The 27,853-nt window shown below is 42.6% G+C and overlaps 3 protein-coding genes across 8 annotated transcripts in view; 2 read left to right on the top strand and 1 right to left on the bottom strand.

The window, feature by feature from the left end:
• TMEM181 (transmembrane protein 181) overlaps window positions 1-12,216 on the top strand; it is a 31,783-nt gene extending 19,567 nt beyond the window's left edge. For all 3 annotated transcript variants that reach the window (XM_077348580.1, XM_077348589.1, XM_077348596.1), the window contains 11 exons: window positions 424-504; window positions 990-1,089; window positions 2,298-2,428; window positions 3,177-3,268; window positions 4,548-4,605; window positions 6,038-6,140; window positions 6,228-6,279; window positions 7,408-7,490; window positions 8,286-8,375; window positions 9,690-9,756; window positions 11,169-12,216. In XM_077348580.1, the coding sequence (XP_077204695.1) occupies window positions 424-504; window positions 990-1,089; window positions 2,298-2,428; window positions 3,177-3,268; window positions 4,548-4,605; window positions 6,038-6,140; window positions 6,228-6,279; window positions 7,408-7,490; window positions 8,286-8,375; window positions 9,690-9,756; window positions 11,169-11,247 (936 nt within the window). In that variant the 3' untranslated portion in view covers window positions 11,248-12,216. The remainder of the gene's footprint in view (window positions 1-423; window positions 505-989; window positions 1,090-2,297; window positions 2,429-3,176; window positions 3,269-4,547; window positions 4,606-6,037; window positions 6,141-6,227; window positions 6,280-7,407; window positions 7,491-8,285; window positions 8,376-9,689; window positions 9,757-11,168) is intronic.
• Window positions 12,217-20,754: 8,538 nt separating this feature from the next.
• DYNLT1 (dynein light chain Tctex-type 1) lies at window positions 20,755-26,660 on the bottom strand. Of its 4 annotated transcripts, XM_077348609.1 has the most exons (6): window positions 26,524-26,643; window positions 25,074-25,306; window positions 24,051-24,092; window positions 21,823-21,946; window positions 21,500-21,577; window positions 20,755-21,136 (listed from the first exon to the last, which is right to left on the bottom strand). In XM_077348609.1, the coding sequence occupies exons 2-6, from the start codon at window positions 25,137-25,139 to the stop codon at window positions 21,066-21,068; spliced, it is 381 nt and encodes a 126-aa protein (XP_077204724.1). In that variant the 5' UTR covers window positions 25,140-25,306; window positions 26,524-26,643; the 3' UTR covers window positions 20,755-21,065. The 4 variants fall into 4 exon arrangements, with proteins under 4 accessions (XP_077204724.1, XP_077204731.1, XP_077204737.1 ...); XM_077348616.1 differs by lacking the exon at window positions 25,074-25,306 and having other exon boundaries at window positions 26,524-26,651; XM_077348622.1 differs by lacking the exon at window positions 21,500-21,577.
• The window catches only part of SYTL3 (synaptotagmin like 3), a 47,710-nt gene continuing 46,485 nt past the window's right edge, over window positions 26,629-27,853 (top strand). The window contains 1 exon segment of the mRNA XM_077348646.1: window positions 26,629-26,785. The gene's annotated coding sequence lies outside the window, so the exon portion shown is untranslated.

The raw sequence follows: 27,853 nt of genomic DNA, 5'->3' as shown, positions 1-27,853 counted from the left end.
CATTGTGCCTGTTCTATGCTGCTCCTTTGTGACTACTTTACATTCTATATGAAGAAGACCATAATAACATTGGCGTTTCCCTGAAAATCTCATAGCCTTCTATCTAAGTTAAATGTTACTATTGCATCATGGAGCTGTTAAGACATAGAATACCCCATAAGGCATTGCAGTGGCGATATGGAATGTAACCATGCTAAAGCAGCTCTCACATCCCAAAAGTAAATGTTGAGTTGGCCATCATTCTTCCCCTTTGAAAGAATGTTAAATCATACTTAACCCTCCTGTGTTGGTTGTGTTACTTTATTCTCCTGAGTTTTAAGTAGGGAGTGCCAGTAGAGGTGGTGCTGTAATGCCCTGCTATGGCTGTCAGTGATGAATTCATGACTTTCACTTTTTGTTAATATGGTTGTTTGTTTCTTCCAGTGGAAAACTTATAACCCAACTTTCTCACAAGTGGAAATCTGGTTCCGATTTGTCTTTGTAGTTCTCACGTTCATAGTCACAGTGAGTACTTCTCTCTTACTTTGTTTCAGTGGCAGGTTTAGAGGTGGCTCTTGTGAGATCTTTCATCCATGGTGTTAGAACAAGTTCTGGTATTCATAGTAAATATAGTGTCAACAAGTCAGTGTCTGGTTATAACAATTTTTCTTCAATCAGAACATTAACAATTGCCATTGTATTGGAGGCTTCCAATGTCAACACAGGCAGTCTGGCCTTGTATACTTTACAGAAACACACTTTGAGTATAACTTTAGAGGAAAGGATGGGCAAGGAAAGAAAGCATGGCTGTGGGATGTAATGGGATGCAGGATGATCTGTGCACCTAATTGAGCAGGAGAGAAAATGAAGAATTCTCTTGAGACAGTTCCTGTTCATTTGCTGTTGGCCTGTTGTTTCTGGTTGTAGAAAGATGTATCCCTGAAAGTATTGTGGATTTTGCATATTGTTTTTGTGTGCTGTGGACTCATTTCTTTTGTGTCCCTCTGCAGTGTCTTTTTGCACATTCCCTGAGGAAGTTTTCCATGAGAGATTGGGGAATAGAGCAAAAATGGATGTCTATCCTACTTCCTTTGCTATTACTTTATAATGGTAAGTCAGATAATTCATGAGTGGCCCCCCTCATGGGTGAGTTCAATAGAAGGAAAAATAAAATAAATGGTGCTTTCGATATTTCAAACATATTTCTGTTACAGACTTGGTAGACAGTTGAACCCCTATGTCAAGCCAGTTACGGGTTCACTACAGTGACCTTAGGTTATAACAAAGCAGGCATACAGATAATGAGTACTATTCCGTTGGTGGTGACCCCTCTACTTGTGCAGACTTTCAGCCATTTAACAGGTATATACTATGAGCTTATGCATCCAGTACGAAGGATCAGAACAGAGAGAACTGGATTGAAAGCCCTGCTCAGTTATATACAGGGTGACCTTGGGCCAGTCACTCTCTCACTCTTAACATACTTCACAGGATTGTGTAGATCAGCAATTCTCATCCGGCCTAGTGCCGTGACCATGCCACCGCTGGAGCACATGCCACCGCTGCTCCTGTTTGCTGTGGCACTGGCTTCCTTCGCGCAGCCTCAGTGAGCTCCAAGGCAGTGCAGAGGAGGCCAGCGCCATGCTGCCACCGCTGCCATTGCCGTGGCCTCCGCCGGCACATGGCCACCGCCACAACCCCCAGGAAAGGGCCGAACGACCCCTTGAGGGGTTGCAACCCCCATGTTGAGAACCACTGGTGTACTTCCTGAGCACTTTGGCAGAAGGGCAGTGTAAAGACCAAATGGCAGTATAAAGACCAAAGACCACAGGTGTAACAGAGGTCTGCTGCTTGGAGGCTGTGGAGTCCCCCCGGTGGGTTCTAAGGCTGGTTTGGTAATGGAGACTTGGGGTACACCCTATATCATGCTATCCTGTTCACCATATGAAAATTGCAGATGTGGCTCCTTCTAGAATACAAAACTAAGGCTGCAAGGGGTAAAATCTAGCACATAGCCCCTGTTGTGCAGTCTAGTTTAGCTCTCATGCTTGTTTAAAAAAAAATGCTGGAGTTGCCCAGTAAAGTTGATGGTTAGCTTCATATAATTTTAATACCAAAGAAGATGTTTTGAGAAAGCATGTCATAATAATTAGCTACAAAACTGGAATCCCAATAAACTGGAAATGGCATATAGAATGTGTATTCCATATAGTGCACATTTGCATTTATTCCTTCCGTGAATCTGAATTACTTTAAAAATTATTTTCAGACTTAGAGAAGTGTCTTATGATATTTTTTTCCCTTCCCTTTTGTTGCAGATCCATTTTTCCCTCTCTCCTTCCTAATTAACAGTTGGTTCCCTGGAATGTTAGATGATCTCTTTCAGTCGCTGTTCTTGTGTGCGTTGCTGCTGTTCTGGCTCTGTGTGTACCATGGAATCCGAGTGCAGGTGAGGCAAAGATAATTTACTGGCTGAATTCTGTCCTTGTCTTTACTGAGCCGCTCTCCTCCAGCGAGCTAAAGATGGTGTGGTGCTTACTCCATTTTGTGAGGTTGAGCTGAGAGATAGCCAGAGTCCAACATTGCATCAAATTAACTTTGTTATTGACAGTTCTTGGACTTCCCTGCTAGGCCTATCAAAATGTAATATCTTTTGGAAAAAGCAATTTACCGAGTGCAGCATCTCTTGTGGATATAGGGCTAGATCTAAATTAATTCTTTTTCAATAAAAAGAAAATACTTTCTTTTGGACTTTTTCTGTTCCCTACCCCCGACTGAAGCCCACTGAATTCTCTCAAAGTGAGCAAAATGGGATATTTGGGGAAGAATGGGAAGCTTCAGGAATGTTCTCAACATGGGTTGAAATTCTAATATCTAGTTGATGAAAGTAATAAAACTCTTGGCTGGTTGGCATGATGCTGGGACAGGAAAGAGGCTTCTGGGGTGAACAAAGCATTTCTAAGGAGTCTGCTAGTTACCACTTTAGCAATACAATGGGAAGGAATGTCAGAAAGGAGGATGTTCTTTTGTCTTGATTGACAATGCGTACATGCTTCCTAGCCAGTGCAGGGATGCAGAGTTCATGAGCTAGGTCAGTTATGCTGCTGTTTTTTTAAAGATAAATCAAGTAATATTTCACAGTATGAAACTATATTAGAAAAATGTTCAGTCCTCTTAATCTTTTTTGTTTTGTTTAGGGTGAAAGGAGGTGCTTAACATTTTATTTCCCAAAGTTTCTTATTGTTGGTCTTCTGTGGCTGGCTTCTGTTACTTTGGGAATATGGCAGACGTAAGTCTCTTTCAGTCTTTTTGTCCTTTCTAATCTCCAGTTACTCCTGAATGAGCAAAGCGGGTTTTCAGTGGAAGGAATTGTAGTCTGCAATTCTTCAGCTTGTCTTTAATGTTCCAGCAATTTTTGTTAGATCACACCACAAGGTTCAGGACCTTCATCCTTTGAGGAAAGTGCTGCTGTTTCTTTACTGTTAGGGTTTTGTTGTTGTTGCTGTTTTTAATAGTCATTCTGTTATCTGAGCATGTAGGTCTCTATTGTCCAGGCAGCATATGAGCTGACTGTGAAAATGTATGCATAAAGATATATATTGTTTGGCATGTATAAGATTGCTTGGGTAGAATTTGGGTTGGACCTGGGAGTTCACTTTCTCTCTGATTTGCAAAATGAAGTCATCCTACTAATGGTTTAATTTTATTTCACAATTTAAGATAAAATCCAGCCAGAATGTGATAGATCTATGTCAAAAAGGAATTTTTCTCTAATGATGGTGACGGTAGAATGTGACTTAATGATTTTCAGATAATCTTCTGTAGGATTTGTGTTCTGTTATGCTGTTGGCATAGATGGTGGTCTATTCCATCGTGGGTCATATTGGGTTACAGCATGGTTGTTTTAGTAAACTGTTTCAAAGATCTGAGTTCAGAAAGCAGTCTTCATTTTTCCCGTATTTAATGTTAAACAGGAATGTTAGATACCGTTCAGAAAACACAGGAAGTCATTTAATAATTTTGGTCTTCAGGATATTTACAGGGAGATCCTTAATGGGCATTGAGGCAGAACTGAGTCTCCTTTCTCAATTTTTGTAAATAGATGTGTTTATGTACTCGAATTAGAAATTAGAAATAAATTGTCTTTTAAGGAAATGCATCAGAAGATAGGGTTGCCATCTTTGGGTTAAGAAATGCCTGGAGATTTTGGGGGTGGAACCTGTGAAGGGTGGGTTTGGGGGTAAAATGCATAAAACCTTCCAAACCAGCCGTTTTCTGTAGGTGAATTGATCTCTATCACCTGGAAAACAGTTGTAATCCCTGGATACCTCCTGTCAACCCTATTAAGTCTGTCTGCATGCACATACATGCTTGATAACTTGTTTAAAGCGTTTCTTACATTGTATTTTCTGTTGCTGCATATTCTATTTTTAAAATGTCTTTAAAAACCTAAAACCTGTCACCTGTGTCTCAAGTCTTTGGACTCTTCCTTGCCTGATCCTCTCTGGAAGTATTTTACTACTGTGTGCATTTCCTTGTATGATGTTGGTTTCTTTCCCCCCACCAAGTGTCAACGAACTCCATGACCCAACATACCAGTATGAGATTGATGCAAGTAATTTTCAGGTAAGTTAGTGGCAAATAGTGCTTTATAGAGCAAACTCTGGAAAATATCGTGCCCTTTTAAAGAAATTGTTTATCCATTCAGCCATCTGTTGTAGTCCTTTGTGTAACACATGTTGCTAAGTGGAAGGTGTGGTCTGCCACTTAATGTTGATTGTTTTCTAGTTGGAGTTTAATTTTCATGGAATGATGCCTGAGCGGGAGGGGGGGGTAGCCTTTTAGTGACAATTGTTTCTTAATTCAGAAATTTCTTAATTAGAAATTTGATTTCATTAAAGTATGTGATTATCATGCCTACAGCAGGAATTTGCTGTAATCCATGACCTCGTCATCACTGGACTTCTGTATTCAACAAAATCTTCTAATGGTTTATAAAATCCAGTAGAAGTGTCTTGTTAATGCAGTAGAATAAAACATAGGATTAGATTAATTATGTAAAATGAAACAACAAAGAAAATGTGACTAAATATGCAGGAGTGTCTTGAAAACTTTATTGTATGGGTAATTTTTTGCATGTTTTTGATGTTATATTTTCCTATTTTATGAAGAGGCATATTCTGTAAAAATATTTTGAAAGCCCTATAGATACTTTTGTGTCCTATGTTTGCATCTCAAAGCATTCTGCTCAACTGGATTATGATCAGGCAAACTCAGTATACTTGTGGTGGTGGTGGTGGGGGGGCACAAGAGCCCTAGCTGTACTAGATCTTGCAAACACTGCAAAATCATGCTTGTTTGGGAAGCATTAATTGACTAGGATGTAGCGTCATCCTGCAAACATGTGGGCTCGGATCCACTGGGCTCGGATCCCTTCTCCCAGGACAGATCACTGAGTACCCTAAAAGCTGCTCTTGAGGGACAAAGTGGGGGCCTGCAGTGGGAACAGAGAAGTCATCAAAATCATCTCTCACTTTTCCGCTGGTAGAGTAACCTTCTGTCAATGAAAGCCTATTTATAGATCTAGCCTGTATCTCCTCTTGATGCAGATACAAATATACTAAACCACAGTTAGTGGAGTTCTAGCTGTGTAAATGTGTACATGTCTCAGATATTTCACTCTTGGCCTTGACCTTCGTCAGGCATTTTCATTACAGATTTTTGGTACTTCCTGTGGGAAAGTGGCCTTTTCTGCTTTCTGTGATCGCTTAGGAGATGTACACACAGTCCAGATAACTGGCTTTGTTGTGGTAGTGGCATTTTGTGTTTTACATGTTCATGGCTGTCATTTTAGATTTCTCCCTAACATCCCCCCAGTGGAGTGCCACATCCTATTCTGCTTAGCTACACAGAACAGATGGGCCAGGTGTTCATGCTTATACAGAAGTTGGTCTATATTTCTATAATATAAAGATATAATCTAAGGTAAAGGAAAGAAATATCCATTGGTAAATATTAATATTAATTGATAAAAGTTTGTTTTATATTCTCTTCACAGGGAATGAAAATCTTTTTCCTTGTGGTGGCAACTGTGTACATTTTGTACCTCATGTTTCTAATAATCAGGGCATGCTCTGAACTTCGTAACATGCCTTATGTTGGTGAGCTGAGTTCTATATCTGCCTTTGCTCTAATGAAGTAGTTTTCTGACAGGTGTTTCAGATATCTCTTTGTTCTCCTTTCCCCAGATCTCAGGCTAAAGTTCTTGACTGCATTGACATTTGTAGTGCTTATAATTAGGTAAGAAGCTTTTTTCTTTTTGTAAACAAGTTGAGTGTAAAAGATGGTAATAATAGATTATGTTGCTCAACATCCTAAACTGCAGTTCACTGGAAACTGTTTTGTATTGCCAACAAAGCAAATATTAGACCAGGGATATCAAACATAAGGTCCGAGGACCTGAAACAGCCTGCCCAGGTACTTATTCAGCCTACAAGCAACTGGGGTGAGGGACGGAACAGGAGGCTGATGGGGGAGGGGAGGAGTGAGCCTTTCCACTCCAATTACGGCTTCAGCACAACTTCATCTACAGCAGTCAGTGGCAGCCTCAGTGCTAAATTGGGAGCCACTGCATCCAGTTGGCTGTGGGGATCGATGTTTGCACATGGGATGTGTGTGCAGACTATTCTCTGCTGGGGCCTGCTGCTGGTGTCCAGGACCACCGCCCTGTTTATGTCTCCCATGCAACAGCTGGCCCATAGGAAGGATTATTCATCAGTTTTGTCCATATATCGGTAGCTTAGTCCTGCCAGCATGTGTGCAACTTGATGGTTGGGCCTCCCTCACCACAGAACACCTGACAGCCTTCAGCCATGGGGGGGGGGGCAGTACCAGCAATCTCTGGCTACACTGGTCACTGGGTGGCCCAAGGCCTCTGCCTTGTATGTGCCAGCTGGGGGGAGGAGTTTGCCCCCCCCCTTCAGGTAGTATGTGGGTGTCTGCCCAGGGCTGCATTTCTGGCTCTCCAATCGGCTCATGTGGATTTTCCTCTTTCTCAGTCCATGAGGCCTTGCAGTGAGCACACACCAACTCACAACTTACCAGCTGCTGTCCTTGATAAAGTTTGTATTTCCAGTATGAACCTAGGAACCCCCCCCCCCCCCCCGCCCCATGATCTGGTGCACTACGAATTTTTCTTTGTCCTTCCCTTTTGTTATCTTATGTGCTCACGACAACACAACACAAGTCTGCAGCTTTCTCCCTTGACCCCAGATGTGTCAGTGTTTCTAAGTGGGGGTTTCCTGCTTGCTGATAATAAATTTAATTAGGAAGAATAACACATTATTATTCTGTTCAATTGAACTCTTGATTTGAAAATGGATTACAAAATGTAGAGTAACGCTTCGTTTCTCTCTCCCTCTCCACCAGCATTGTTATATTGTATCTGCGATTTGGAGCACAAGTTTTACAGGACAACTTTGTGGCTGAACTTTCAACGAATTATCATAACTATATCCTTTTGTTGTGTCCTCCTGTTAGATTCAGGTTTCAATCAGACCATTCAAATGAATGAGTCTGGTTTTGAACGATAAGTATGTGGCACTGTGTATGGAAATACAGCTGTGATTAGCTGCTAATTGGAGTCTAGCATGTCTGTAGGGGGATACTTCTCTGGTGTACCATGCATCACCAGTTTAGGCATTCTGCTGCATCAAAAACATAGGAATGTGCACTTCCTTAGAAGCAGTGCCAGTTACCTTGGCTACTACAACCAACCCTTGAGGTTCAGAGCATAATGTCAGCAGTTCGCAGCAGTGTGTTTGCACCACCCGTGCCAGACTGCCTCTTCAGTTCCAGTTTGCTGTAGAAGTGCTCTTGATCACCACCTGCTGGGAAAGCTGCGCTTTGCTTCCAACCACAGAAAAATAAACATGGTAGAACAGATTGGTGGGTAGGCTGGCTACCATAGGCACAGAGCATCAGTGTGGTTGTGCAAGGGACTTGCCATGCACTGTTGATATTATGGTCATGAAGTGTAGTTTCCTCTGGTTCCATGTATGCACAGTTTTATACCTGGAACAATGCCTTTTTGATTTGTTATAATAATATGAATCAGACCAATTTACGTGCAAAGTTGCCAGATTTTCTGTTGGGCTTTTCTTTGGATGTTTCTTTTATATTGTGGGGCCACTTTTAATTCTTCTCTAGATACATAATTTGGGTGTAGGCCATGTCCAGGTTTTCAATTGGCAGTTCAGAGATGAGCATCAGGAGCTGTGTTGTATGATATCCTTGACTGTTGTCACCTGCAGAGTTCTTGTCATTCTATGGCTTATTGAACTTTTATCTCTACACATTAGCTTTTGTGTATTCACCATCAAAAAATGCCCTATATGGTAAGCGAGTTTCAATTGCTTCTTCTTTTTCACCTGGTTTGTTGCATAAAAGGTTGCCTTCCATCTTGTTGCTTAAAATATTCAGGGAACTATAGAACACGCAAGTGCGGAGTTTGGTATCAAACGGTGCTTCATGTAGCAAAATAAGTGAAGCGCACATCCTCTGCTATTTTGCCCTCACCACATATAATTTCTTCTGTTGCTTTGACATGTATATTCAGGAGAAGAAAATTGTATCTGTTTTAGGCCATCAACTATTAGACTTATAGGATGACCGGAAAGTATTGAATGAACAGATAACATTGGAATTAGCTAGAAATTGCTCAATCACATTTTTAGAAAATGAGATTAGGCAGGGCTATAAATCTTAGTAGAGGGAAGTGGAGTTGAATCCAATAATTGAGAATGAGTCCTGAGTTCTCCTTTATATACATGTTAGTTATTATTTCAGTTCTGTTGTATCACCTTTTCCCAAGAGCTTTTTGCTTCATTTTGGACAACCTAGAGGAGAATGAAATTATACTGCAGTATGAAACCATCCCTAGCTGTTTCATGAAAGAAATAAAAATTAGCTTAGAGTACAATTTTTCTGTATTTAATTTAAATTATAGGAGTGATTCTACCTTTATAGATGCTAACATTCTACTGGGATCTATGGGAAACAAGTGTGTGCTCTCCCCCCCCCCCTGAAATCAGTTCAACTTAAAAGTGATTGTGTTAACAGTAGAAGCTGGCATACCATCTGCCTGCAACTGTTTTTTCACTGAGCATTATGAAATGTATGGCATAAGAGTTGTCCACGTTTTAGTTGGTAGTAAATTCCCAACTGTGCTTTAGATGTCCAACAGGAAGATAGAATGGGATAAGTTATCAGTTTGGCAGTTTCACGCTTTCTGGTGGCTTTCATAACAGATGTGTTTGAGATGATTAAAACAGACATGGAGTTAGGAACATGTTAAAAATCATAATCTTCCCCTAACTTTCTTCTTGCCACTTTTATCTGTGAGGTTTCATTGTTTGGAAATGGAGTATATTTTTAAAGTAGGCTGCCAGGTCACAGATGGTCCACAAAACATTGCATATCAGATCAACAGGATGTAGTATTTCGGGGGGGGGGCTTTGGGGCAGGATAAAAATACAATATTAAATCAAATTGGCAATGGGGGCTGGACAACAGTACAGGGGGGGCCTGGTAAGGAAGGAGAAGAGTATATGTAAAAGATGATCAACAATATGATGCACTGTATGGATGGAGCCCCGGGAGTTGGAAAGTTCTGGTTTGTCAAATGTGCTTCTTCCTGCAAAATCTTTCAGAATCTCAGTTGAAAGACAATCCTGCCTTTTCTATGCTGAATGACTCAGATGATGATGTGATTTATGGGTAAGTAATGTAACACATGAAAGGAATCAATTGTATTCTCCTAGTCTTCGAAATAAAACCAGTGGGGTTTTGTATTGGGCTTTAGACTTTAAAAGGACTGCTTTGTCACGGGGGGTTCTGTAATGAAAAGAAATTCTAAGAGTCCTGGCTCTGTGGTAGTATGGCATAATGCAAACCATTTATTGAAAAGAACTAAATCTAAAAGGTTTCCAGGTAACTGGATAGGGGCAAAGCAGGGTAACAACTTTCAACCTTAATTAAGGGGGAGAACTTTCCAAGCAAATTTTGCTCCCCCCCCCCCCCCAGAAAGCTTTAAAGCTAGTTTTACAATGCTGTGAATTTTGCCCTATATAGGCACAATGTGGTTTTGGGAGGACTGATTTTTGTGCTGAGAAACCACGACAGATGTGGAAACTGCAGATGGTGCTCCAAAACAGTCACTGAGAGCCCTCTATTGTAGTTTATTTGAATTGTGATAATGAAATACAAAGTAAATGTTAAAATATACTCTGTGTGTATATGTGTACATGCAGGAAAGGTAGCAATTATGTGGAAAGAGGGAAAGATAAATGAATTCTCAGTTCTTGTCTAGGGCATTGTGGCCCTGTTCATTCACTTTTCCAAAATATCACAGTGGAAACAAAACCAGTATCAGACCAGAGGAACCCAGCAGAGCCACATACCAGTGTGGTACACCCTGTCACACACAGTGTCCAGTCAGAGAACCCAAGCCGAACCAACTGAAGCAAGGAAAGGGCATTCACCCCTGCAGAACTAGTGTGAAACCACAGATGCCAAGCAGAGCCAATGTGGCAGCACAAGCCCAGCAAACTACTGTCAAAAACAGGAGGATGCCAGCAGAAGCACCCTGGCAGGCTCCCCCTAGAATGAGACCCTGTTTGCCTGTGAGAGCTGTCTCTCTTTCCCCTCCTGTTGCCTGGGAAACCTGCAAAAAACAACTGTCCCAAGAGTTTTATGGATATTTGGAATCACTCTGTGTAATCTACTTTGAGTCTTAGTGAAAAAGGCAGACTGTAGTTAAATCAAGAATAAATATTTGAGATTGGGATACTGGTATTGATTGGGATTTTCTAATGTGTATCTGGATTTGGAAGATACCCCAAAATACCAGTAAGGAATTTTTCCGGTGTCCCTTCAGACCTGATAGCCCAATCCTGTATCTCTGTCTCTAGATATAGTTGCAGTGGAGGCATGAGCTGGTGTGGGGGGAGGGGGGCAGAAACTTGGCTGAAGCTGGATGGATTTGTGGACTCTGCAATAACTCCATGGCCTACAGGTTGGGAATCACTGTAGAATGTTGAAGAGTAGATTTATATGAATTTCTTTTTTCTCTCAGAACTGTAATTTCTGTTGCTTATGTCTAAAATGTTGTCAAATTTGTTTTTGGGCAGGAGTGACTATGAGGAAATGCCACTTCAGAATGGCCAAGCCATAAGAGCTAAATACAAGGAAGAGTCGGATAGCGATTAAGTGTGTGTATTGCACTTTAACTAAGATAAGAACAAACAGTTGGTGACTTCTCCCCATGTTTCTCTTTTGTTTACCAATGGAGTATATCCTTCTGTGGAAGGATTTACCATTTTTCCTTTTCTGTTTACAAAACCCAAATCTGAATGGAAGAAATCATGTTTGGAAGAAATTTGTTTAAAATGACTACTCTGAATATTGACAAGACTTGTGGTTTGATGTTTCCAGAGCAGATTGGTTTTGATTCATGGTGAACTGTTCATTGATATTCCACTTATTAATCAGGTACAAAGTAATTTATTTTGACTGTTGCAAACTATATTTTGGTGTGGGGGAGTGCCTGTTGCACCATATTTTTTGACCCCAAATCATAATGAAAAATTGCAGTTTTTTGCCTTGGAAAACCTTAGTGTCTGTGAACAGAAACAAAAGAAAAATCATGTAATATCGCCTATTAGAATAAAAGTAAAAGAAAGCGTGCAAGCTTTCAAGTTTTCCAGTACTCCTCATTGGGCTGTATGTTGAATCAAGAGTTCTGTAGAACTTGAAAGCTTGCTACTGTTCTTTGTGACCCTTCACTAGGACCAACAGAAGTGTTACGTGAGATTTGTTTCTGGAATTTGCTTTGGACCAATGTGGCTATCTGCACCTGCAATGCCAGTGTTTCCATTTTAGGTATCAAGAAGTTGCAAGGCAGGATCATGGTTATTTTTCAGCCTGAATGTGAGTTCATCCAATGAGGGCGTTCAGTGCCTATTTTTATTAGGCAAATTCCTTTTATCAGTGTAAATGGATCTGAGGGCAACATTATTTTGTAGAAATAGTCCAAGGCCATTTCATCTAGCTGGTTAGGTTACGGGTGTCAGTGAAGAGCACTCCTTTGTACCTCAGCATCTCCTGTTTTATCTAAATAATCTTAACACTGTTTTTTTTATAAAGGGGTGCAATATTAAATTTACATATTGATATATACATGTGTTTGTGTGTGTATGTATATATATATGTGTATATATATATATGTATGTATGTATGTATGTATTTTCTGTTAAACTCTCTTGGATCAGCTTTCTAAATGGGAATATTTTAATAGGGTAGCCATGTTCATCCGTAGCAGCAAAATAAAACAGGAGTCCACGGACACCTTGGAGACTAACATACATCTGATAAAGTGAGTTCTGACTCATGAACACTTTTGATAGTCTCAAAAGTGCTACCAATTTGGTCTTTAATGACCACAAAGATAGAAACAAATACACACCATGTGCTCATGGACATGTGCAAGAGTGGGCTGTGGGTAGGTCCTTCTGATACAATTGAAGATGGCAACTGTGAATCTTTCTAGTCACCCCCCCCCCCCCGTGCTGTCTTTTCCAATGTTTGGGGAAATGCATCAAGCACAAATTTGGATCATGCCCGGTTAACTGTGAATTGGATCTGGTGATCTTTGGATGTAAGGTGCTTTCCTTCACCCCAGCAGTTTTTTTTCTGATCTCATAAAAGTTGATTCTCTGTGGGTTGTGGGATCTGCATAGATGAATAATCATGTAAGCTAGAGGTGTGTGTAGACTGTGCTAAGGAGCAAGATGGGAGGAAGGCCCCTCAGCCTCTTTCTTCTCTTTTCAGTCAGTGCATCTCTGTTGACTGAAGAGGTAGGGGAAATGATCTCATCTCCTTCCCTCTCCTCAGCACAGCCCACTATCCCACATTGGTACTGGTCCACACAGGTCCTGCAACCCTAGGAATTAGCTTTCAGGTTGGAAGAGAAGGGGATAATGTGTCTCTCTGTGTCTTCCACTGATGGATCACTGGCCCAACTTGTAGTGAATTAGCCAAGATCTAAATTGGTGGTTGATGCATTTTGTTAGACCAACTGAATGTTTGCAGGGTTCCCCATGGGTTCCAAAACTTCTATGCATTAATGTGAATTATATTTATATGGAAGTTAACTCAAACCCAAGAATTTGTCAGTATTTTAGGTGCTTTCGTAGGCTCATATTTCTATCTGTAATAAGTCCCCCCTTATAAGTCAGCTACATGCTTCTTCCCTCCAGAGGAACATGACGTTGATCAGTATGCTTCCTGTTTGAACTGAATGTGAAAGTTCAGTGATTCCCCATTAGCCACACTTGAATCACTACACATCTTGCTCTCTTTTGTTTGGCCAACGTTGTGCTAATAGAGCATAAAGTTCAAGTCATAGACTGGGATACAAAGAGGCCCTTGCCAGAGGGTGAAGCACTGCTATGCCTGTGTGGATTTTTGTTTTTTCTAGTGTCCCCAGGCTACATGGTATATTTGTTGTGGATGTGTGTGGCCGCAGTGCTAACGATATCCCGTGCACACATTGAACACTGGGTGTAGTAGTGTGGGTTTTGGACATCAGCAGCTACCTGATGGATAGTATCACTGGACTTCCAATGTTATGAAGGGTTAGTTGTGCAGGTTAGCATCTGTGCAGATATTAACCTGTAATGTGTTTTGCATATCAACTTTCAGTATAAGCAAATGTGCAGCTAAAACCATTCACTTTTGCCAAAAGTGAAATTCCTGGTAAACCATTTAGAATGTCTTTGATTTGTGACTGTTAGCAGAGTGCTTATATATGCTTAGCACGGCAGATTTCTTTAAGCAAATGTCAAGACATAGGCTGCATTCAGACATCATGAACAACCCTCTGTTGAGTTTTACTAATGGCTACATGCCGCCTCCTTCCACTTGTGTGTGGAACTCAGAAGGCTTCCTACCCCAGGTTGCTGCAAAGTCTGAATGTGTGAGCACCTGTCTGGACACTGGAACTTTTGCCTTCCCCACAAACCGGGATTTCTAAACTGGTTTAGATTACAGTTTGCAGAAGGAACAAACTCCAGGGTCCAGGTGCTTGAATTTGAAGGTAATGATGAATTTGAGTTAGATTAAAGATTTGCAACAGGAAGAAAATTGCCACGTGCACTTTGACAGCATGATGGAAAGGGAGTGACTATGAAATGTGTTGATAATATCTGAGAAAAGATTCAAAACAGATGTCATAAAACAAACCTGAAGTGTGTGCATGTGTGTTTTCTTAGTTTGTATATGTTAGAAAACTGTCTGGGAAAGTGAACTATTAACCTTCTGATATATTTGCATTCTCTTAAACTATTGTTTGTTGCTCCTCTACCTTTTAAATATTTAATGTAACTTCAAGTTAAATTTTCCCTTAATTTAAAAGAAAATAAGAGGATGAGGATTTCTTTTTATGAGTAAATTGGAATTTGAGTTGCTAATTGTTTTTTGGATCCAGTCATAACATTTGTTGTCTATCTACAAACCCACTCTGTAGGAGCAGCTCCCAATAAATACTTTCTTGGGCTTAAGCCACACTGAATAACACAGGACTTACTTCTGAGTAGGCCTACTTAGAATTGTTCTAAATGCAGAACCTAGTTTTTCCATTTTCCTATTTCTTGGCACTTCACAAGCAGCAACGTACTTCTGCATATATTTGAAGCTTTTCACTGTTACTTAAAAGCTTTAAAATGTTTTAATTTACATTAAGTAACTAGAGCACAATTCTGCTAGTGCCAAGCACTTTAGAATCACATTAATTCAGTGGGGTGCCTGCTTAGATCTGTCCCAACTGAAATCTGGCTAGATTGCACTGCTAACTTTTAGGGGTTCATACATTGCAAAAAAAATTACCATATAAAGTCCTGGAGTTGAATCCAAACCTCTGGACACTGAGTTAGCAGACATGCTATTTTCCTGCTTTGTCTCCAGCCCTCCTTTGATAAAACACTCCTGAAGCCTGGGGAATGGTGAGTCGGGCTGCACTGCACAGAGGAATTTGACAGACATCCCCACCTAGTCATGTATGAATGCTTACTCCGTTCACAGGAATGAATGGGATTAATTCTGTTACTCATAGCAGCTTCCGTATGGCAAGCCTGCACTTTTCATTCAGTGTCACTGACTTTCAGGGGGCTGGAGAATGGTAGAAACAAATATTTTTTGGCCTCCTTCCCCAGATGCATTTCCAGGATTGATCCCTTTAAAACAGCTGTTCATTCATTAACAAAAGCTAAAAATGAGAAACTACAATGGTATGTGGTCCTGTACACTGTCTCTTTTTGTCTAGTTATTCCTGTCATAGAGATGACAAATTTGTACTTTTAAAAATGCATTTTGTAAACTCCATGTGTATTACTTTCTTTTTTCATAAGAAAACTGCAAATTGTTTAAAATGTCACAAAGCCAACACAGGAAGCTTGCTTTAACACTAGCAATTGCAGAATGGAAGGTAGTGGAGAATTTCCCTGATTAAGCTGGTTTAATATCACTCCCTTATCTGGGCCGCACACAGTAGCTGGGAGCTGAGATGTGGTGCCAATTTGTTTAATTTCATTGTTTTAGCCAAAGGAGAATCTGAGAAGATTGACTTGTGTGGTTGCAGATTTCCCACAGCCAGCTGAGATGTTAGTAATGAAAGTGCCTTTTATTAAGGCGTTTCAGTGTTCTATCAACTATGGAAGCAGAGTGTTCTGAATTGGGCTTCTGGGTGAAGTTCAATGAGGCCACTTCATAAAGGAAAATAATCAGACAGTTTCTACAGTTGAAGGGTGTGACACAGCCTAGAAGTGTGCAAAGCTGGAACTTCCCCCCCTCTAGACATAAGCTGCACTTCCTGCATAGACTTTTTTTTTTTGCTTAAAGAGATGCCTCTTGTGGAATCTGTAAAGTTTGCTAATGTACTGTTGGTGTAAAAATATCTGTGAGAATAGAGGCATTTCACCCCCAAGTGTGTATCTTGTTTGTTTGTATCCACTCCTTGCTGGCCCTTGTGGCATTTGTAAGTTCACCTTTATCCTTCTCACATTTGATTGAGCCACTAATCCAAATATGTTACTGTACTTTAAGCCATATCTGAAACCCTGCAACTGCCAATGAAGCTAGCTTTTCAATGTCAGTAAATCTGAAAATGCAGCATAACTAGGGCTGCACTGAATATTCTCTACTTTTAATGTTTGAATAGAAACTAGCAAATTCGGGGCAGGTTTCTCCCCCAGTTCTTAAAGTCCTGTTCAGCATTCTTGTTTTCCTTGGCTGCTGTTGCCTTAATGGCCTTTTCCTCCTTGTCAGTGGCTGCATTTTCTTCCAGTCTGAATCAGTCATGTGAGTGATCCCACCCAATCAGCAACTACAAATTAAAGGTTATAACAGAATGGCAGTCTTCAATGGCAGTCTTCAAGCAAAGGTTGGATACACACTTTTCTTGGATGCTTTAGGATGCTTAGGGCTGATCCTGCGTAGAGCAGGGGGTTGGACTAAATGGCCTGTGTGGCCCCTTCCAACTCTAGGATTCTGTGATTCTATGGTGTCCGTCCAAGTAAATTTGGCTGTCATCATTGAGGGAGAGGATAAATAAACTTTTCCAGAAAATATTGAAAAACATGAAAGTTTTTTCAACATTCATCCAAGAGTGATGGACTTTAAGCATAAGCCAGTAAAATTGGGGATCCCTGTGACACCTGACACCTTTCAGGAAATCCACCAAGTGATTTGAGAAAGTGGGCAGGAGCAGGTGAAACATCTTTCCAGCAAAGTTTCTGATTGGATATTGGAAGACCTGACTGGTTGTACAGATTTTTAAAAAAAAATGTTTCAGCAGCAGATGCCTCCACAGCAGAAGGGCCTTTACTATGTGACTGAAGGAACGCTGTCTGTAAGCAAGGAAATATTTTTAAATAATATGTTCATTTTAAAATGCATCCTGTTAAGCGGAACTTCAGTCTGTAATGTGGAAGAGTTACTGTCAAGAGTTACACATAAAGTCACTCCTGGTCCTTTTGTGGTTGGCTCTTTCCTCCTTTCGCAGCCATAATGTGCTTGGGCCCACCACTCTGTGTCACAATTCCAAAGGTACCTAGGGCTCAAAGTTTGGAACAGTAGAGCAGTATGCTAGGAACAAGCAAATCTGTTTATGCCAAAATAATTCAAAAGAGAAGGGTGTTTAGCAAGAGACTTGTGCATCTTGAGTTCTCAGACTCAATGTTACATGTTTTAAAATATACAAAGGACGGCAGCTTTACAGTGAGAATCTTCTTGACTGGTGATGGAGCCAAAGGGCAATTGTTGCATTAAAAACATGTAGTCTTGTCTGTTTCATTTTTTGCCATATGTTTCAATCGTGCCAGTAATTTATATTAAAAACTCCTTAAACCACTATACAACTGAATTCAGCTTTTGTAAATAAATGTAAAATGAAATCTCTAGGAAGAAATTTTATACCAGAATGTGTCTTGAGGAAGTATAAAGTGTATATTCAGGTAAATGAGAAGCTGTAAATATAGTTTTGCTTTTGCAGGGGAGATATGCATGGGGTATCTTGATGTGGCTTCTACATGCTTGGGGGAGTTGCTGTTTTGTAATCATGAGTTGCCAGGAACATTAGAAATAACTTTTCCTGGGCTGGAAGCTAAGAGCAAAATTAATGTCTACTTGCAGTACACATTGGGTGCTGAAGTGCATAATAAAATCATTGATTTCAATATGTTCATAATAAAGTTTTATACTGTACCTACATAAATTGTGCTCATTCTTGCAGGTGACAATAAATAGGACCATTCTTTAAAAGTTTTGTGACTGGATTATATAAATTAGTCTGGTGATACATAGTAGAGGTAAAACTGCTGACAGCCATGAAGTGGAAATACTTTCATTATGATCTATTTTAATTCCCTGAGACTCTTCTCACTTTGATAGTAAAAATTTGAATGCATCTTAAAAAGAAAATACAGCCGATCTGATTTAGAAAGTCATTGTGAAATATATCAACATACAATGGGAATGAATAAATGCACACAGAAGAAATATGTTTATTAATATTTTTCTGTGATTCAGAAAGGGGTCATCTAAACATCTGAACATATAAATAAAACAGTAGTAGGGTGCTGGAAGGGACTCATTGCTTACCCATCAGGTAGGCTGTCCCATCCCTGATTGGCCATCCATCCAACAAACAGCCAAGCCTCAGCAGGGCTGCCTGGGGTGGGGAGTGGGGAGTGGGGAAGGAATGGGGCTCCCACCAGTGCCCCCTCCCCCACCCCCAAAAATGCCTGTCCAAGCCTGTTGAGGACTGAGGACATTTGTATGGTTCACTGATCTCTGTCTTCTAGTCTAGCAGCTCCCAGCTTGTGACCCCACAAGTCCAAATTTTCTTGGTATGGTGACCTATATGGCTGGCCCTAATATTGCCTAAGACACTACAAAACTCATATTTTATTTGATCAGCATTGTATATGTAGTGAAGAAAAGAAATATGTAATGGAAGATACTGTTTCCATGGTCAGATCTGTTTCCAAAACACCCAAGGGCAATGAAAAGGTCAGGGTGGCCATTAGGGAAGGATGGACCTACAACCCACTATCTGAGGCTACATGACCTGCTTTTGGGTCCCAGTCCACAGGCTGGGAAGAACTGCTTTAGTCAACTAATCATCTTGTTTTAGTACCTCCTGCAAGATTGTACACCTTTTACCTTATCTCCAGTAGAGGGCAATATAAGATGCAAAAGGTATCCTAGGCCACCTTGGTTCCTAACCCCCGGTCCGAGGACCAGTGCCGGCTCATAGATCAGTTGATCCCGGTCCGAGGCTCCTCCTCGTTCTCCCTGGCTACTGCCTCAGGGGCTGCCCTGAAGCCAGCTCACCTTTGGTGCTCTCCAGCGGACATCATGGCTGGGGCTCCCCCTCGGCCTGGCACTGCACAGCTGCTGCTGGCAGCGCCCTCCATCAGGCAGCAGGAAGTCAGGGGCGCTGGTGGGAAAGCAAGTGAAGCAGGGGCTCAGGCCGCGACGAGGTCCCTCAGCAAAAGACTCCCCCCCCTCCCCCGGGCCTCAGTAAAATTGTCAAGCATTGACCGGTCCCCAGTGATAAAAAGGTTGGGGACCACATAGACCATATAGGTCTGCGACAGGGCATGATTGTGGCTGCCTGAAGCTGTTGTCCAGTGCCAAATTACCTATGGTCTACATTCCCAGCCACTGTAGGATGATCCATACCTATATTTTTTATCAGAAAGGTTATTAAATATTAAAATAAAGCATTGATAAGTTCTCTTAGAAGTCTTTTTTTTTTCAATCAGAAGGCCCAGTGCAAGGCTTGCTGTTGCTCTCATTGGTAGGTTTGGTTCTATACTCCCCACCCTTCTCCATACACAGCAATGACTCTGCTAAATTTGTGGACTTGGGCAAAGTGGCAAAAGTTAACATGAATTGTTTTCCCTATTGAAATATTGGCCTGTATCCAGTTACACATTCTGAAGACTTGGGTGTGATAGGTAAAATGGAATAGACAAGCACTCCTAGGCTTGATTTGGAATGGATGTCTAAAAATCAGCTAATTTGGGTTCAATTTGGATGGGACATGAAGTTGTCCAAATCAAAACCAATTCTACTCTGCAGCTCCAGTGACACCCCTGACAGCAATGAGGCCTAGATGCTGTCCCTTGCCCTAGTATCTACCTATCAGAGTGCTGGTAAAGTGTATTGGTACAGACTTAATTATGCCCTAGAGAATATTGCCTGAAGGCCATCTGATACATTAACTTCCTGGAAAACTTCATATCACCCTTCTAGATGCTTCAAAGTTGCCATCATGTGCCTTCCAAGCAGTGTACTAGAAATTGTAGTGTTTGAGGCCTTCTAGGAACTTAGACCTTTGAGTGGAGGGAGAGATCCAACTTCAGAACACAATGTGCACCGCAGAATTTAACACACAAGCTGATTCTAGGCACACAGAAGCTCTTGAGTGTATGTTCTTGAAGTAGGAATGCTGGCCTCCAAGTAGGACTCATCTCTACAGCAACAGAAACCAGTTACTCTGCAGAAAATGGATATTTTGAATGGCAGACTTTAGGGCATCCTACCTCACTGAGGGCCTAATACTTCTCAGGCTCCATCTCCAAACTTCGAGTTTTCCAACCTGAATTGGAAACCCTCCCCCATTAGTGCCCAAGGGGAGATCTGGCAACGCAATGTAAGCAGCAATGAATACTGTATATTTGAAACAGTAAAAATCCCACCCCCACCCCCTGGGGGCACAGCTGTTTCTTATTTTTTAAAAAACTAGGTAGGATGCCAATACTAAACCTAATACACAACAGGGTTTCCAGAGCCCTGTGAAAAACACCTAAAGACCATCAATATAATATGCTATTATCTACTATAATTGGCAATTAACTTTTGATTTAAGGTCCAACAATCTTTTAATAGGATAACCCCTACTCAAACCCAAACTTTTTGACATGTAAAAAGTGGCTTATCTACAGAAAGCACTATGAATCCCAGTAAATGGGTACTGTCAGCCACTTACATGGTTCCTTTATGGATAATTTTTTCATGTGAAGCCTCATGTTCCAAGCAGTTTATATGCCAAGCACACCACCAGAAAATTAGTCTACTAAGACCACGCTATTAAGGTACTTAGTGCTAGCTCCGCTTCTTGGTTTCCTTTCAGAATGACTATACAGGCACGTGTTCAGAACTTCAATAATTTAATAACAAAAAACTGTGAAAAGTTAAATCTTCAAACTAGGTGGAGTAAAGCTGAAGAACTGCAGCAGGTTTTCAGGTTTTAGCACCTTGAGTAAGAGTCCTTAAAGTGTTAAGATAGAGAGTGCATTGATAATGGGTAAGGAATGGTGTGTTTGTGTAACCACATAAAACCTGCCCTCCCATTCTCTCATGGGAAGGAAAAGTTCTTTAAATGCAAAGTGGTTCAGTGAATTCACAGTTTTAGTGAACTATGAAATGGAAATGATGAGATAGGCTGAAGAATTCCAAGGCAATCATATTGCAAGTCCAAAGGCACTGACAATACAGTACATAGTCTTGTTCTCCCATCTCACCGTGCAGGTTCCTGCAAGAAAGAACATTCAGAATTAGGATCGCTTCTTCTGCAACACTTGCTAACTTCAGGTGCAGGGTAAGTTTGTATTATGCAAAAGGTAACTTTAGAACAACACCCAGTTGAGATGCTTATCTGATCCGCCCTACTCCCATATTCTGGCACGCTATAATGTTCCACAAAACCCCCATGATACTACGGGGGCAGTGAAAAAGGAAATTACTCACAATAACAGACATGCCTTTCCCTACAAGCAGCACTGGAATCAAATTTGTTACCACAGGATTTCAGTTGAGAATGCTTGTTAGCTTGCACAAATATCACATGAAACTTTTCAGTAAGAAATGAAGAGAAAGTATTAAAACAATCACACACCATCAGCAGAGTTGTCCCAGAAACAAGAGCTTGCTGTGTGAAGTCCAGCACCATTCTTTTGCATTATCACACATGTCACTGTAATTTACAGAAGACATATTGCTTGTTAGAAAGGGCATATGTCCACCCCGTGAACTACACAATTACATCTATTTTAGCTTTAAAGAGAGATGGTAATCTTTCACTTCCATGTCCTCTTAAGATAACAAAGCAACTAATTGTTGTCCATCTCTTCTACTTTTCATTTGAACTTGAATGCCCTGTTTATTTGAAACCGTTACTCCCAAATCAATAACATATTATACAGAAATATACAAACTTACCAACATATTTAAAAGGTTTCCCCAGCTTTGTTAGCTGACTTAGAATTTGCTCTACAACACTGGTAGTCCATTGGTTCACTTTGCTGTGCAAATATGCATTGCCACCTATTGTGCCTTCTATAGCCTACAAATAAGAAAAGTAAGACGACAGCATTATACATCCATTCTTCTACTCACCAGCACTTTTTGAAATTAGCATTAAAGTGAACACGCTTTTCCCAGCCGATTTGAGAAGCACCTGACCTGCTATTCACTACTGATTTCTTCCTCAGGCCCCTTCAAATCTTCAAGCAAAAAGTTATCTAGGAATTTCACTGTCTTAAATTTATTCTGGCAAATTTAAATAGTAGGAGCTAGAGCAGCACCTCTGTAGTTCATTAAATGTGCCAATGAAGTCCGGTGTAGTTATCACATACACACACACAAACACCCGATTCTTTAATGCTTGAAAATGAAGACCCAACATGAAACAGCTGAAATTAAGGAAATGTATCTGGCCACCCCTATGGTTTTATCCAAGGGATTCCATACTATGCAGATAACACAACATAAGCAGCTTTGTCTGTATATGCATGTACCCATGGACAGGTAAATAAAGATCTTTTTTGTCCCATTTTGGATTTTCTACAAATTCTAATCCCACAAACAATACAGGATCTAAATATATCAAAGCCTGGTAATTATTTTAAGACGTAACCATGAAGGGCATGCTAGGGCATTTTAAGATGGTAATCATGAACCACATAAGCTATCAGTATTAACTTTGCTTCATCAATGGAACAAACTTTATCTTTTGTTGTTTATCCCAGCGGTCCGCAAGCTTCCGCTTGCCGCGGACCTCTGCGGCGTAGTGGGGGAAGAGGGCGGCCCGGGGGCCCGTGCACGCGCGGCAGCCCCAGCACAAACGTGCATGTGCGGACTGCCGCGCACGCGCGTTTGCACCCAGCAGGGGCGCAAATGCGTGTGTGCAGCAGTCTGTGCATGTGCGTTTGCGCCGCTGCCATGCCGGCGGCCGCGGCTTCCCCTCCCGGCCCCTCCGGGCCGCGAGCAAATCGGCCGCTAAAGCGGCCGATTAGCTTGCGGCTCAGCAAGCTTCTCTTCCCTCCCGAAGCGAGAAGCTTGCCGGGCTGCGAGCTAATCGGCGGCCTGGCGAGCTTCTCGCTTCGGGGAAGGGAAGGAAGAAGGAGCCGCGGCCCGGCGCCAAGGCCTTTGCGGCTTGGCGCCGGGCCGCGGGTTGGGGACCACTGGTTTATCCTATTCAACACATGCTAGTAATCTTCTTATAACCCTCACTACTTGTCATGGAGGTTGCCATAACAGAAATTCTGTAAACAAGACGCCAGAGTCCTGGCAACACTTCAGTAGAATCCAGTTACTTTAACCACACTGATCTCAAGCCACATCACAAACCTTACTTGGAATTTAACAAAATAAATGGAGTCAGATTCAACCTAGAGTGAAGGCTTGAAACAATAATTTAGACATCCAGTAACTTGGAGGTCCATTTCCTTTCTTCATCTTTATACTTTAAATTAATAACTCTACTTACATGCATCTGTCTTACACAGAATAAAACCCTGTGTCCATCACTGTGGTCTATTGTGAGTGGCAACAGTTCTATCCAAGATCTCAGGTGGAAGTATTTGGCATCCTCTCAGGTAACCTAATCCTGTTACCTGAAGATGCTGGAGACTGAATTGACACCATTCTGCATGCAAAACAGATATGCTATCACAGCCCTCCTACTCCCAAGCCCCAGGAATCTTATCGGAAGCTGGACCTTTTTTGGGAGAGAGAACCAGTGCAGTATTAAAGAATGTTCCACTTTTGGCACAGAGTCCTTGGCCTGGACAGCTTGGGCTACAAATCTCACCTTGCACCAGTGACTCCTCAGCTAAACGGGTGGGGGGATGGACTAATTGTATCTAGGTAAGTCCCTCTCAGGTCCTTGGAGGAAGGGAAACAAACTTAAGGACCACAATTGCATATTTAACTATTGCAATATCTGTTGGAAGACTGATAGCATACTTATACTAACTGATAGTTCTCCTGTAACAAATGGTTTCAATATTACAATGCAGTGTAAAGGGAACTCCATGCAACTGATCAGTTTAGAATAGATATATTTTATCTTTTTAAAGAGAACTACTCTTGGGGAGAATATAGCTGATTTAATACTACAAGTGAGATTATATTTGTGGTGAAATGCAGCCAAAATGTTTCCCTACCTCTTTTATGATGTTGCTAACTTCATCCACAATAAATGCAGTCTTCAGGGAAAAAAACAAATTAAATGTCAAGCAAATGTATAATTTGCACTTTGAAGAATAGAAAAACATTATTCCTGAAAGCTATAATGCTCTAAATATTAACCAGGCATCTGATTACCTATTTTTAAACACTTCTCAGTTTTTCCCCCCACTTTACTTGTCATCGGACTATTCAAGACTCTTTCATCACAATAATACCAGTAACTACTGCTAATCCTTATCCATTGTTGCTCCTCTATAGAATTATGAAACAGCCTGGGGGGTGGGATGTGTCCAGCTGTCCAAGTTAGAATAGGGCCAATCAGGGTGCAGCCAGTTTTGCCCTGATTGCCCCTGCCCCTGCAGCTCCCACCCTCCATCCCTGGACTCTAACCTCTTTGCTCTCAGATGCCTCAGTGCCTGGAGCCAGCAGCAGGTAAGGGGAGAGGGCCCTGGCTAAAGGGTCGTGGTGGAGGGCTTGCTAATGAGGGCCTCTTGGCCTGCTAGCTGCCTGCTAAGAAGCTCTGTCCCAGCCCTGCCAACGAGCTGCCCAGCCCCCGCCTTCCCCACTTGATCTGGCTGTGAGCTGCAGCCCAAAGCCACCTTAAGCTGCCTGGCCAGGGGCCAGGGGAGGGGGCTCTTTCAAGGCCCATTCTTAGGAATGGGCTTTGAAACTAGTCTACAATAAACCTTTTTTTAAAGATTTGCACTGTTATAGAAGCAAAGCCCAGAGAAAAATTAAAAATCCAAATTCAAATGGGACGGGAATGTGAATCACATATATGCACTTATGAGACACAAGACCACTACCAGTCCCTTTCACAACCCCTTCTCCAATATCTTCCCCCTAATCTCCTAGGGATCTGAGCAGTCCAATCCCCCGTACTACTTTCCCCCTCTCACACATACAAATTCCATTCCTTCTCAAAAATTTTCATTTCTCTTTAGGCTGTGTGCCCCCCCCGCCCCCCGCTTTGGTCAGTTTATATTTTCCTTACATACCTGGGGCGTTCTCCCAAATATTGTTTCTTTTTTCAAGTTTACTGTCATCTCTGTTTTTATGACCATGACAGGGTGTTACCACTTATTCCTAAGAACAATTACTTTAAAGCAGTGGTCTCCAACATAATGCCAATGGGCACCATAGTGCCCACCAACATCTTTTCTGATGTCCATTGATTTTAGAAAGTGGGTGGGGTCAGGTGGAACTTTTGCCCAGTAGGACTTCTGATTGGCTGTGGAGATAAAGGGTATCCTATTAAACAGAGCTTCGGTCTGAAATATTGAGGAATTTTATTTATTATTAATTTTGTATTCCCCAGGCAGTATACCAGGACCAGCCAGTTCATGGCAGTTCACAACAAGAAGTTACATATAACTTCACTAACAGTCTCTCAACTTTTTTACCATTGAGAAACTCCTGAAACATTCTTCAGGCTTTGAGAAACTTCAGAAGTCGATTGTGCAGAATATGGTTGGGAAGCCTAGCTTTGTACATGCCCACCTAGGGTCCCTCCCCTTTCCACCTCTTCCAGGTCCATAATTGGCCATTTGGGAAGGGCTGGGTGGGTCAACATGACCATATATGGTTATAGTGTTAGATGAATGTTTAACAATTTTTTTAAATATTTAAACATTAACTCCCACCCATTCAGAAAACCCTTCCAGGACTGTCAAGAAACACCCAGGGTTTCATGAAACACTGGTAGGAAAAACTGCTCTAACATTTTGTGAGTTGTCCACCACCCCAGGGATCCTCAACCTGTGGTCCTCCAATGTTCATGGACTACAATTTGCAGGCAGGGGATCATGGGAATTGTAGTCCATGAACATCTGGAGGATCACAGGTTGAGGATCCCTGCACCACCCCATGTCAGATTTCCAAAGGTGCCTGCAGACTCAGAAAGGCCCATGCTGTAAAGCAATGTCCCCATACTTACTATTCCCCCTTATCACAAGGGACCTTATGTTCTGTTGCCACCAAGTCACAGCCAGCTTCCGGTAACCCCACAGGGTTTTTCAAGGCAAGAGGCGCTAGGGGTAGTTAGCTATTGCTTGCCTCGGCGAGACTTCCTTGCTGGCATCCCACCCAAATAACTAGGGCCGACCGTGCTTTCTTCCCGACCTCTGCTGAGATCGGGCTGTTCCAGTCAGGGTTTATCATGAGGAAGATTATTTGGCAGGGACCTTCCCAGTAGGGCAAGTCACATCTCCCTAAGGCATCCTAAGAGCAGCATGGAAGAAGGGGGGCTCGCCAGCCGCGCCTGCGGGGAAAGGACGCCCCTCCCCAGCGCCCATTAGGGGCCCGCGGGGCGACAAGGGTGGGCGGGGCCCGGCTGCCCCACAGCCACGCCCGCCGAGAACAAAGGGGCGGCCGCGCTCGCTGCCTCCGCTCTCCCCAGACACCCGCCTGAGCTGAGGGGAGGGGAAGGGGCCCCGGGGACCGCTATACCTCCTCGGCGGTCTGGAGCTCGTCCATCTTCGTCCTTCTCCTTCAGCTTCGCCTCCAGCCCAGCCTGCTTGTTCTTCGGCGAAAGCAGCGAACCGCGCACGCGCAGTACGCCGACCGAAGCGCTCCTCATTGTCTTCTTCACTAGGCAACTGCGCAGCCACGTCCCTCGGCTCCTAACCAATCAGTTGTGGCGAGTTCAGCATCCCGGAAGGAACCGCGGCTACGTCGCGCCCTCTGAATCTTCTGCTGCCGCATCCAAGGGGTAGGGGCGGACAGTCGTTTGCCACTCTCTTTTCGACGTCATTCTCGCGACGAGGCTGAGCCGAACACAGTCCTCACTGCGCTTGCGTGCTGAGGAACGTCGTGTGCCTTCTGTTTTTCGATGTTGTAGACAGCTTGGCGGTCTCTATGGCGACAGACCCCCCGCCCCCCGTGACGATGGGCCTCAGTGAAGGGCGGGGCTCTCTCGCCAGGCCTGAATTTAAATCGCTGAAAATGCCTCCTCTCCAGTAACGCAGCGGCATTTAAATCGCCTGCCGAGGAAAGTGGCGAACAGTGAAGTAGCCCGAGGGAAAATACCTGCTACAGCCAACCGGCAGGCTCCGTCAGGCAGGGGCGCCGGGCAAGGCTAGGTGGCGGCCCGGACGTAGCCGCCCGCGAGCTTCCTCCCTCTGGCCAGCCAGCCAGGGCGCCGAGTCTGCCTCCCCTCAGTGCCGCGCAGGGGTGAGAGATGCCAGCCTGGGATTGGAGCCGGTTCCCCCGGAGGAAATGGACTGGCCTTATACCCCCGCTGGAGTCTCTGCCGGCTCCAGACCCTCTGCCTCCTTCTGCAGGCTCCAAGTCTCCAGTTTTCCCCACCAGGAGCTGGCCACCCTAACAGGAGTGTTGACCTCTTTTCCTCAGGGGGCCCTCTCAGGTTGCTTACACGAGTTTGCGGTTGCAAAGAAAGGGAAATATGGAGTGCCACCACAGAAGAGGCACCCCGCCTCCCCTTCAATGCTGGAGGGAGTGCCCTTTCTTACTGGGGCCTGTTGTGTAAAACATGTAGCCAGATACAGAAGAAAGCAGTTGCTTTTCTTCAGAACTCTCTATTGCATCCTAGGTTTACATACGTTAAAGTTATTAATGAATGGCTATATTTCCCCATATCTAGTCTCTAGTGTTGCCAACAGCTTGGAGGGGGAAACACCTGCCCCTTTAAGGGGTTTTCCTTTATTTATATTTTAATTTATATACTGCGGCTCCTTGGATGGTCTCGTGGCGGTTTACATCATAAAACAATAAAATACATAAAGGTAAAGGTATCCCCTGTGCAAGCCCTCTAGCGTTT

This window comes from Paroedura picta, chromosome 1 (genome assembly GCF_049243985.1).
Source record: "Paroedura picta isolate Pp20150507F chromosome 1, Ppicta_v3.0, whole genome shotgun sequence".
Lineage (NCBI taxonomy): Eukaryota > Metazoa > Chordata > Lepidosauria > Squamata > Gekkonidae > Paroedura > Paroedura picta.
The sequence above is the reverse complement of the archived record's forward strand: the minus strand, read 5'-3'. Positions and strand labels throughout refer to the sequence as shown.